The sequence below is a fragment of the Pteropus medius genome, unplaced genomic scaffold (genome assembly GCF_902729225.1).
Source record: "Pteropus medius unplaced genomic scaffold, Ma_sr-lr_union100, whole genome shotgun sequence".
Taxonomy (NCBI): domain Eukaryota; kingdom Metazoa; phylum Chordata; class Mammalia; order Chiroptera; family Pteropodidae; genus Pteropus; species Pteropus medius.
The window spans coordinates 3,151,696-3,163,088 of NW_024349802.1; the positions used below are offsets into that span (position 1 = coordinate 3,151,696).

General features: G+C 57.5%; 1 protein-coding gene across 2 annotated transcripts; it reads right to left on the bottom strand.

The window, feature by feature from the left end:
• Window positions 1-348: 348 nt before the first annotated feature.
• Window positions 349-3,073, bottom strand: LOC120581145 (uncharacterized). 2 transcript variants are annotated; one of them, XM_039835902.1, is made up of 3 exons: window positions 2,960-3,073; window positions 2,357-2,536; window positions 349-2,155 (listed from the first exon to the last, which is right to left on the bottom strand). In XM_039835902.1, exons 1-3 carry the CDS (start codon window positions 3,039-3,041, stop codon window positions 1,626-1,628), a joined length of 792 nt encoding a protein of 263 aa, XP_039691836.1. In that variant the 5' UTR covers window positions 3,042-3,073; the 3' UTR covers window positions 349-1,625. The 2 variants fall into 2 exon arrangements, 1 of the variants encoding a protein (XP_039691836.1); XR_005647162.1 differs by lacking the exon at window positions 2,357-2,536.
• Between the last annotated feature and the right edge of the window lie 8,320 nt (window positions 3,074-11,393).

The window sequence follows — 11,393 nt, forward strand, 5'->3', positions numbered from 1 at the left end:
TCTGAGGCGGCCGCGGTCACGGAGGGGGCCAGCGGTGCCATGAGCCTCTCAGCTTCTTTCCTGCGTTTCTCATTGAACCACCATGTCGGCCAGCTCTGCGAGCCTGACCCATTGTTACCTCCACCTGGCAGGCGAGCAAACTGAGGTCCCAAAGGTCCGAATGGAGCCAGCTCCCCAAGGTCAAAAGGCCAGGCTGGCTGCAGCCACCCGCCCTGCTGTCCCCCCTTCGTCTTACAAACCTGCTTTTTCAGTCCCTACTTTTTCAACAAGCTTCTTTGGCAAAACCTCACAAACGATCCCATTGGTCTGCTTCCATAAAAAAAAAAAAAACAAAAAAACCCGCTATGAATAACATTAACAATGAATACATTATTCACAGAAACCTCAAAACACCTAAGAACTTTCCAGGGAACATTTTTACAGTCTTGCAGTGATTTCTATAAATCCGTTTCTAAAGGGTGAAAAATTACTACTCTGAACAGCCAAGCAGACAATCTAAATTTCTTAAGGAGAATGCAACTAATTTTCACCTCCTGGACCTTCGAATGTCACAAATCTTCCGATAAGCCTTGAAAATGTATCCTTGTCGGGGAAGGATGAAAACCAGAGAGGAGCTACGAGGCACCCCATCACAGCAGGAGAAGGTGAACTTTCCTCTGAGCCGCGAAATATTTGCCACTTAGATAAAAGGGCTGAGTAAAACATAAACACTCCCAGAGGCCACCCCCTTCCACCCCAGACGCGCAGATTGCTGCTGCGTCTCAGGCCACCGTGTTTGGCAGCTGAGGCAGGGACCATGGAACCCCAAGTCCGCTCAGGACAGTCCAGGCGAGAACCCTACTGTTGGTTACGGGCTGAGTCGTGTCCCCAGAAAGCTGCTTTGAAGTCCTCATCCAGTACTTGTGAATGAGGCTTTATCTGGAAATACGGTCCTTGTAGATGAGATCAATTAAGATGAGGTCAGACTGGAGTGGGGTGGCCCTTGATCCATATGACTGGGGTCCTTATAAAAAGAGGGAAATCACACAAAGACCCACGCACAGAGGAGAATGCCACGTGAAGATGGAAACGCACGGGCGATGATGGCCATATGGAAACGAGACAGAGATTGGGGAGCCCCGGGGTACACCGGGAGCTGGAAGAGGCAGGAAGTTTCCTTTTCTGGAGCCTTTGGAGGGAACATGGCCCTGCCATCACCTGACCGTGGACTTGCGGCCGCCAAAACGGTGAGATAATGAACTTCTGCTGCTTTAAGCCCCCCAGCCTGTGGCACCTCATCGTGTGGCAGGCCTAGTGCACTCCAGGAAACCTGCACTCGCTGTCTGTGACGTCCCGGAGTCCATCCCCCCGCACCCCGGTCCCCTCCCTCTCTGGAGTGTGGAGTGCTAGCCCTGGATCTCACCCACCCCATCTGTCCTCGCCGACACATAAACCAAGCCTGGCTTCACCCTTGGGGGCCTTCAGAGAGCCCCCAAGACATGCTCTTGGGTTTCAGGCTTGCTGCCACCCCAGAGCTCTGCAGTCTCTGAGAGGCTGTGACAGGACACAGAATCCCCTCCAGAATGCTCACAAGGTCTAAATCTGGAGTCCAGGCTCGTGGACACCGGTCTATTATTCCCAGGAACCTAAGTGGCAAGTAGAAGGTGCCAGTCCCTGGTCCCTGAGAAGTACCTGTAAACACTTGCCTCAGCCAGCCCCAGACCCTGCAGGACCCATTCCTGTGTTTCTGGGTCCCCTGCAGCCTCCTCTTCCCAAGAATCTGGTTGCAGGCTTGATCCGGGCTCCCGAGCCCAGGAGCATGTGAGCAGCCAGGAGCCCTGGACCGGCTGGTGCTCCCTCCCTCGATGAGCCTGTCTGGAAGGCGGCTTGCCCAGCCTGGACCTGGGTCCCTGTGCCACCAGCGATGCATGTGCAGTGTATCCTGAGGGCTCCTGCACAGCTGGGGGGCCCTGTGATCCAGGGCCAGGAGCTTCGGGATGTCCGATGGCCAGTCCTGAGGGGACACTCCTCACCAGGGAAGGAGCAGCCCCCAGTGACCGTGATGACAAGCACAGCGCTTTGGCCAGGACACGTTGGCCAGAGCCAACGCTGACGCAGGCTTTGTGACACAGGTTCGTTTCAGCCTCAGATCCGCATGCTGCTCGTCCCCTGTCCACTGTGAATAAGAAGAGAGATTAGAGTTTGGACACTGTTATAGCCACTCGACAGAATAAATTTACATCTGCTGAATCTAATAATATATTTTTGTGTCTTTTTATCTTCCAGCTCTCATATTTGTTGTATTTTACAAAAGCGTCAGTCCAAGAACAACTGGGAAAAAAGAATAAAGAAAAAAGAATAAAACTTAGTCCTTAACTGCAGAGTTCGTAGACACTGGCCAAGCATCCAGACCCAGAAGCAAGCAGATCCTGGAGGTCCCGGGGGACCCTGGTGACTGATTGGAGGGGCCTGGCCCCACGAAGCTCTGCTCTCTGGCCATGGTGCTGAACACCTGCTGCGGGCCCGTCCTGTAGACATAAGCAAGGAGGGGCATGCCCTGGGGAGATGCAAGACAAGTGAGAAAGACCCAGGGCGGCCCTGTGCCTCCAGGGGGAGCTAGGACGGCTTGCAGCCCCAGGCTGCATTTCTGAGGCAGCTAGTTGTGCCCTTGGGGGGCCGGGCCGGCCAGGAGGGCGGGCTCAGTGATCAACAAAGGCTTGAGCGAATGAGTGAGTGAGTGAATGAATGAATGAATGTCAGGGCTTTCGCACCCTCCCACCCCTCATCGTCCTGTTCCGCACACTCGCTGCCAAGCACAGCTGAGAAATGACCCTCTGAGGGACAGACCAGGGACTCAGGGGCAGGAGCCAGGCAGGTGGGTGGGTCGGGGACTTGACCTTGCTCTCAGTTGGTCAGGATCTCATTTCCTAGCTTTGGCCACTCCCTGCCCCCCACCCCTCCCGCCCACGTTTGTCCTTACCTGTAGGCTGAAGGGGCTGTTCCAACCAGGGGTCAGCAGACTCCGTCCTGTGGGCCAGATCCAGCCAGATACTCGTTTCCATAAACAGCGTTAGGGGAGCGGAGTTTTATTGGAACCACGTGTCCCCGCGCTATCTGTAGCTGCTGCTGAGTCACCTGGCAGGGCTGAGTCGCTGTGACCGCCGAGGGAGGCGCGGCCACAGGCATTCACTATCCGGCAGGGTTCTGGGCGCTCGTAAGGAGCGCGGCACTGCCGTCTAGCGGGCAGTCTGGAGATGGAGCTTCTGGTGAGTCCCCGAAATAATCACAAATTCCTTTCAGTTCTTGCAGTTCTGCTTCATATTAGAGTTAAGGCTTTGTATTTACTTTTTTGAAATTTGGAGACACGCAGGTTACGTCTCTGTGGACTTTATTATGGGGCATCGAGAGTCTTTAACGGCAGGGCTTGGGCTCTGAGACCGTGGACAGGGCAGCAGAGGCCACGAAGCAGAGCCGCGAGCTCCAGCGGGGCCGTTGCACCAGCCCACCACTAGAGGTCAGTATAAGCTCACGGACCAGTGTGGGACTCGGGGACCCGTCTCATGTGTGAGACAGATGGGGAGCAGAACCCCCTTCCTCCGCCTTTACTTGGATGTCCCCCAGTGTTTTTGGAGGTGCCTTGTCCTCAGAGACAAGGGCTCTGCGTCCCCAGCCACCCCACAGCATCAGTGCCGGTGACATTCGCATACACACGGTTCCGAGACGTCAGGCGGAGAGGGAAGCTGCCCCTTCACAGAGGCCGCCCCTTCTCCGCCATCGGACACGGGGGTCCGGGGTGCGAGTGTCTGTGCAACGCTCACTCACGCCGCGAGGCAGGCATCGGGAAATGCCGACTTAACACTGGGGACGCATGTATTTTTTTTTATTGGATTCTTGCCCATTCTGGAGCTGTCTTTGCCAGTACCGGGAGGCGGGGTGCGTTTCCTGCGCAGTATGGGGGCAGGGGGGGAATTCCCGGGGCGTGCAGGCAGGAGCCTCTCCCTGCGGGACCTACGTTTCGGGGTGAAGGAACATGTGCCAAGAGGGGGAGCGGGGCTCATGGACTCTGGGGGGCCGGGGCCACATCCGTCACACCTGCGGGCGAGTGCGCATCTCCTGGCCTCCGAGGCCCCTCAGCCCCACCACATCCATGGAACTTGGGTGATGACAGAAGCTGCTGGGATGCTGGTGACTGACGGGTCCTGCCCCGTTCCCTGGAGGCCCCGGCGCCCGCCTCTCACCAGCCCTGCCGGATGCAGCTCCATCCCGGCCTCTGCACAGGCTCGGAACCCCGCAAGGAGAAGGCTGGGCAGCGCTCCTCACTCCGGGAGAGCTCCCAGCTCTGAGTGGCATTCTGAGGCCCCTCGGGAGGAGGATGGAGAGACGAGTCACTGTCTCACCCCATGCAGACCCCAGTCTCTCCGGCCTGCCTGAAAACCAGCCCCTCTCCCCAGCTACGGCTCCCCGCATCACCCGGAAGACCTCCAGGCCCCCCATGTCACCCGGAAGCACCTCCAGGCCCCCGCGTCACCCAGAAGCACCTCCAGGCCCCGTGTTCAAGGGAGCCGTCTGGGAGTTGCCTGGCACCCTCCCCTTTCCGTTCACAGCGCCGTGTGTGACACCTGCTGCGTCCTGCCTTCACCCCATTCTGCCTTCACCCCGTCCTCCGCTGAAGGCCCTCGACCTCTTCCTCACAGCCACTCAGGGGCCGTCTCAGCCGGTCCCCCTGACCTCGGCACCGCTCCTTGCCGGCCACCTGGGCCCCTGCAGCCCAGGCCCCCCGGACTGCGCCCCGGCCCTCCCTGTCTGTCTGTGCCTCCTTCCACCTCTCCATCTCTATTTCCAGCTGTGGCCTGCGGGGTGCCGCTGGGGGGCTGCTGGGAGGCAGTGGCCGACCCCTTTTGTCTTTCACTTGGGCCAGGTTCTTTCTCCTGTGTGGTCGGCCCACCCCCTAGCCCACCACAACTCTGGCCTTCTGGGCCCAACCACCTTCGCCCCCACCAAGTGTGCCAGCCAGCACACGACCCCGTGCCTGGCCGAGTCCCACTGCGCCTTGTGGACAGGACAAAAAAGGCCAAGACCACCCCAGACCGGGCTCTGTGGCACGCGCTCCCAAGGCCCGACGACAGGCCTGTACTGGGTTTCTATTTCACTTGGTCACATGTTATACATGTGACACATATGACAACATCTTCTCTGTCCTGAGGAATGGGCTCCGCTGGGCCCCGGCTGCCGCCCCCTGAGGCGGCTCTGCTGCGAAGCACGATTATGACAACAAACCTGAGCGTCCCTGCGCAGTGACAGCCACCTGGCCCATGGCTGCCCCCCTGCCCCCCTGCACAGGCTGATTCTACACGCAGAGCCCCCGCCGCCCAGAGCCTTGCTCTGGGAAACGAGCTCTGCCGTGGAAACTGAGATGTAAAGTTAATTGTTTTATTGGGCTTAAAAGGGGAAAACAACAACCAGCCAGCAACAGATGCTGGCGAGTTGTTTCTTAATTTACTTTTGTAATGAGTTTTCATTGAGTCTTGATTGTCACAGACTCTGGGGAACCTGTGTCCCTGACCCCTCTTGAGGGCTGATGGAGGGGGAGGCGGCTCTTCTGGCTTTATAATTAATTCGTTTTTTAAAAGAAAGCGATGGGAAGAGAGAAGCCTCTGAAGCTGGGGGTTTTCCTGCACCGCGTGTTCTGGAAGGCTCGGCCGTCTTTCTGGGAGGGACCAGAGCAGCCACAGCGGGGTGAGCTCTGGTTCCTAGGGCTTGCTCGATCCTCTCCAGAGTGGCGCCTCTGTGTGCTTTGAGCAAACAGCTTCCTTCCGGGACTGGGGGGGGGCGGGGGACTGGGGGGCGGGGAAGAGCAGCCCCTCCCTACCTCTCGCTTTGATGGGATTACTGGCTGTGCAGAGGATTCCTGTCGCCCAGCAGGCTCTGACCGATGGCCTCTGGTGGTCAATTCGGAAACATCCCGGCCTGAGGGAGAAACTCACATTTCTTCCTCTTGGAAAGTTACTGCTCATGGCCTCCCTCTAAATTCTTTCCCAGTAGAGATTTTGCATAGATTTACGTCTCTGGAGGTTAATTGTTCTCTCGAAGAAAACTCTAGGGAGGAAAGTAGAGTTCTTTTTTTTCAGGTGTCTTTTCCTTGGGGCATTAAATGTCCGCATTTGGTTTATCTGTGTTAACAGGTGGGTTCGTTCTCTGAACCACAACCCCAGAGGAGCCGAACCTCGAACCTCGGTGACATGGGGACGCTGTGCTCGGGTGGCGCCGTGTGTTGCTTGCGATGCTCAGAGTACAGCGCTGTGTGCGCCCGCCTGTTGTGGGCCCCAGGGGCCATGGAGCAGCCCCAGGCGGGGTGAGGATGACCTTGCAGGGGCCCTGTGCTCCCAAATCTAAGAACTAACCGATCTGCAGCTGTGTGTAAGCCCCTCACAGACTAATGTGGTATTGGGGTGAATTTGTCTGCCGCCTTTGAGGGAGCAAGAAGCAAACGTGTAGCATCATGGTATTGACGGGCATATCAGAGAAGGCTTCCTGGAGGAGGTGATGTCAAGCAGTTAAGGGAGGGAAGGGCGTTCTGGTAGAAGGAGCCACAGGTTCGAAGCCACGGAGGCGAGGGACTGCGCTGCTTCTGGGGGCTCCGTGTGGGAGAGGGTGGCTGGGACTAGCCTGGCGGGGAAGCAGTGGAGAAGGGGGCTTCGTCGTGGAGGTCGGCTCCCCTGTAATGCTGGGGGTCTGAGCTGGGAGGGGTGGGTGGCCGCGAGTGTGGCTGACCGGATGGACCTTCTGGTCCCTGTGGAGATGCTCTGGTCCCTGTCCGGTGCTGGATCAGGGCAGGGCCTGCAGGAGAGAGGGCCTGGCAGCCGCAGGGCTGGAGAGCAGGCAAGGGTGTCAGCCACAGAGTCGCGTGGGGGGACCATGGAGGGATCATGGAGGGACCATGATTCAGCAAAGATAACAGGAGGAGCTGCGGTGGGAGGCAGGACGAGGATGCGGCTAGGTTTCTGGGGGTGGGGGCCCTTCGTTAGTGAGGCTGCTGAAAGGGGAGCGGGGCTGGGCCAGTGGGGTGCACTTGGGGCATGGGAGGGAGGCTGTCCAGGAAGCACCTGGCCATGCCAGCCAGGAGCCTCGAGAATGGTCCGGCTGAAGCTTCGGGCACCCTTAGTCTCGGGGTCAGAGGTGCGGGGGACACGGAAGGGGCCGGGTGCGTCAGGAGAAGCACAGACAGTGAGGAGGGCTGAGGGCCGAGCCCAGAAGTCAGGCCTCCGCCCCCAGAGCACACCCTCTCCTCAGGGGCTGCTCCGAGTTCTGCGGCGAAGCTACCAGCGAGCATTAAGCAGTCCTCCCCGACACTGGACCCTGAAGTCAGCAGAGAGTGAGGCGCCTCGCAGCCCCCCTGGGAACTTTCCAGGGCCAGGCATCCCTCTCCCCCAACAGACCTTGCTGAAGAGATAAAGCCAGAAAATCACCTGGGTATCAGTTTCAAACCTGCGAGCAGGCAGATGGGTGAGTGGCAGGCGTGATAGAGATCTCGGCCTGTTCACCTGTGAACAGAAGCCTCGGGCAAGTGCCCTGCTAATCCCTTCCTCTCCGCCCCTTCATTTAAGGGGAGATAACAGGGATTAAAAGGCCCCTGGGGGGGGCAGAGACCTGGGGCTTTGTCCTTCTCTGAGGAGACTTGGGTACCGGCCCCCCCCCCGCCCCCCAGGGACCCGAGGTCCCTCTGCATCTGGCACATCCGCAGGGCCAGCCAGGTCTAGAGCACGCGCGCAGGCTGTGAGTTGTTCAGAGGGCAGGAACGACATCGTCAGTCCCTGAGCGATTACGGGGTTCTGTTTGTGCACGAGAAAGTCAACTAGTGGGCGAACTAATGACTAAGTTGGATATATCACTGGAGGAGGTGGGGGAGACGCGGGGGGCTCAGAAGCTGGCAATTTGCCTTGCAGGACGTTCTCACGGTGGTGCCCCCTGCCCCGGTAGGGCCTCCAGGCTCAGGGGGTCTCCCCGGGTTGTTCCCTCGCACTGCACGGCGTAAGGTGGCCTGGGACCCCAGGTCCCCGCTTTGTGCTTGCGCAGAGCCGATGGTGTCCCGGGGTGTCCGCTGGCATCGTTAGACACCTGCACGGACTCACCTGCTGCCCAGGTTCATAGAGGAATCCGGAGCCGTAGTATAAATCCTTACCTGGAAAGCATCCCAGAGAATCAGAGCTTCCAAATTAAATGGGGACACACGCACAGACACACGGACACACACACTTTGTTTTGCAAGTCACTGCAAGGTCCCCCAGAAAACCTCGACCATAAAGGCTGCACCTATGGGGTAGATTTCCAAATGCCACGTCGATTTTAATCTTGGGATCCGCGTCTACAGCTTTCTCCTTCTTCCAAAACATGCAGTCATAAGACAGAAAAAGTTCCGTTTCAGAGAGAGAACGTCACGCAACGCCTAAGTCTTGGCAGCCAGCACTGCCGAGCCTCAGGTCAGGAAGACGTGTGTCTCTCAACAGCTTCCGGGGCCCACGAAAACACGAGGCTGCTGGAGGAGAGCATGTCATTGTGTCATTGTACGAGGTGCTTCCGGTGCTGACTCCACAGAGTGGTCTTCTGGGGGAGATGCCACCCCACGGAACGAACACACTCAAGGTGGACAGTTCATCACCTCCCGAGAGGAGGCTTTTTAACGTGTCACCTCAAAGACGAGAGGGTATTTATCATCAGGCCCCAAACCCTAGAACCCCAACATCACCCGAAACATTGAAATCAGAGAAATCAACAGATGGAAGCTATGGACCATCTCTCAGTTCAGATTTAGTGTTTGAATCTGGAAAACACGCCTAGAAAAAGGTCATTTACGATTGAGACTTGGGCTGTGTCGGGGGAAAGGCACAGGGTGACACCAGCCTTCACGGGCCTCCTGTGGACACAAAGGCCAGGACTACGTTTTCAGCACGAAGGAAGGGCTTCCTGGACGGTCACCCGGCCGGCCGTGGGTGAGCTTTGAGCCTGGCCTCGGCTCGGCCGCTTACCAGTCCCGGGACCCCGGGCAGGTCATTGTGTTTCACCAGAGTAAGAACGATGCCATTTTTTCTTTGTTGGGCTGATGCCAATAAGTTAAAATAACCACGACCAACAACAGTCGTATAGCTCATATTAGATGCCAGCCCTGTTCTAAGTATCTTCTGTCTGCTCTCAACCCTCCGCGGTTACTGGATGAAGTAGACGCTGTGATTGTCCACACTTCCCAGCTGGGCGAGCCGTGACCCGGGGGGGCTAAGTAACTTGCACAAAGGCACAGGCGAGTGAGCCAGGAGGGGCGAGGGGCTCGGGGAAGCACCCGGCCCATCTGGAGAGAGCCGCAGGGGCCTGAACGAGGGTAAGCAGGGGAGGGGGGAGGCGGGGTGGAGCCCAGGGGAGACCCTAAGGCTGCTCCTGAATCTGCGGCCAAGCTTCTCTCCATCCCATCTCCTTGCTCACTCAGTGCTCCTATTCGGTGTGTGCCCACTGCCCAGGCCCCTGCAGCCTGCGCCCGGGACCCGGGGACGCGAAAGCCACTTCATCAGCTCAGGGGCTGGTCCCAGCTGTGCCTTCAGCAAAACACACGAAGCCAGCTCAATACTTTTTCTCTCTTCTCCTCTGAGGGCTTTGAGGTGACATTTGAAAAAGCCACGAGGTTGACCTGCAGACCTCAGTGTGAGGCCCTAGTCCGCGGGACATGTGGCTGATGGCCACGGATGCCGCACAGTAGTTGCCAAGAAATATTCTTGCTCAGTGAGTGGCCGCATCAGCTCAATCCGTGCGTTTTTCCCAGACTCCATGCCAGAGCCATTACACGCTGCCCTCGAGACAGTGCCCGCAGCCCCAGCTGAGACCCGTCTCTGCAAAGGGGCTTCTTTCCGCTCTCAGGGGGTCACTTGGCCGGCCCAGAGGGAGGGCTCTAGTCGTGAGGCTGGCCTGCCCGAGAAGGGCAGGTCCTCGTCCCAGAGTACAGTTTGAAGATATTTCTTTTCTGTGGCTCTCAGATGCTTTTTCCTTCCGCTTCTCAGAACTCCAGGCTTTTAGAATATTGACCGGGTTCTTCCTTGGTTTTCTGATTCGGAAGTATTCATCCCCTCCCTTTGGCCACTTCATTGAGTGAGCCTGAAGCCGAAGGCCTGGGCTGTGCCTGGAGGCTGGCTTCCTAATTGTTTAAAGACCTTCACTTAGCCACACGGGTGTCATCGGCCTAGACAAACCCCCGGTACCATCTGCCCACAGTGCCTGCTCAGCTCTGCAAAAGCTTATGGAAGTACCCTCCAGCTGAGTCCCCCCGGGAGCGAAGTTTTATCTATATAATAAAGTTTAGAAAATAAACCCAATTTGAAGCGGTGAGAACCAGTATCTCCTCCGCTGGCCTGATGGATGGGCGGCAGTTAAGAGACGAGCTTGTGGATGAAGCCAGTGGATGCCTCCAGTGTCCTTATCGGCTTGTGCTCTTGACTCACCTGGACACCTGCTGAAAGGCCACATCGTGGCGCCTTAAATCACCTTGACAACACGGCCTCATCCGTCTTCATCTGTCTTTCGCCCACACAGGAGGGGCACTCAGCCGGCAGGGGCCTCCGCTTTCCTGCCCATCCTCAGCAAGCGATGTTTAGGAACTCCAAAACACAGCAGAACGCTGGAGGGCGACCCCTCACGGAACTTCTGAGCCCGTGTGCTCCGGCCGACACCCCGAACGCCGGGACGGCGAGCTCCGCGAGACGGGAGAAAATCTCTCCTGCTCCAATAATTATGTGTCATGCCTCGTTTTTAATCTTTGGGAAACGAACTGCTATTTCTATCACGGACTGAGAGACAAGAGAACTTGGTAGAACATCTTAATTTATATCTAAGAATATCGTAGCTAATGTAGCCTAAGAGAAGGTCTGGGAAGCACGCTCTCCAGAGTGAAGACCGCTTTGCTGAGGGAGCACGTTAATAAAACGATTTTGCGGCGTGCAGAGACTTCCCCCTTTCACGGAACGAGATGAGATTTCGAGCATTACGAAATTCATACAAACACCGTGGAGCTGAGGACTTGAGGAATGAGCGACGCTTTAAAACAAAAGCAAAGCCGACACCCTGCCAAGGAAGGCAGGGGTGGGAGGTGGAGAGGCCGTGGGTTTCACGCGGGTTGAGGGAAGGGGTGGCCTGGGGCAGCCGCTGCCTGGTATAACTGGGTGGGCTGGTTTTGTTTGCTGCCTGGTATAACTGGGTGGGCTGGTTTTGTTTTGATCCAGTGTTAGCTTTTGGCAGACCCACTGGATCCCTCGAGGCCTGTGTTTTCCCAGACCGAGAGAGAGACCGCTCCGCACACGAGGCTGCAGCTCTGGGGAGTCGCATGTCCCACGGCACTGAAGTCGCTCCGTCCTCTGCCTGGATCCCAACCCTCCCGCGCG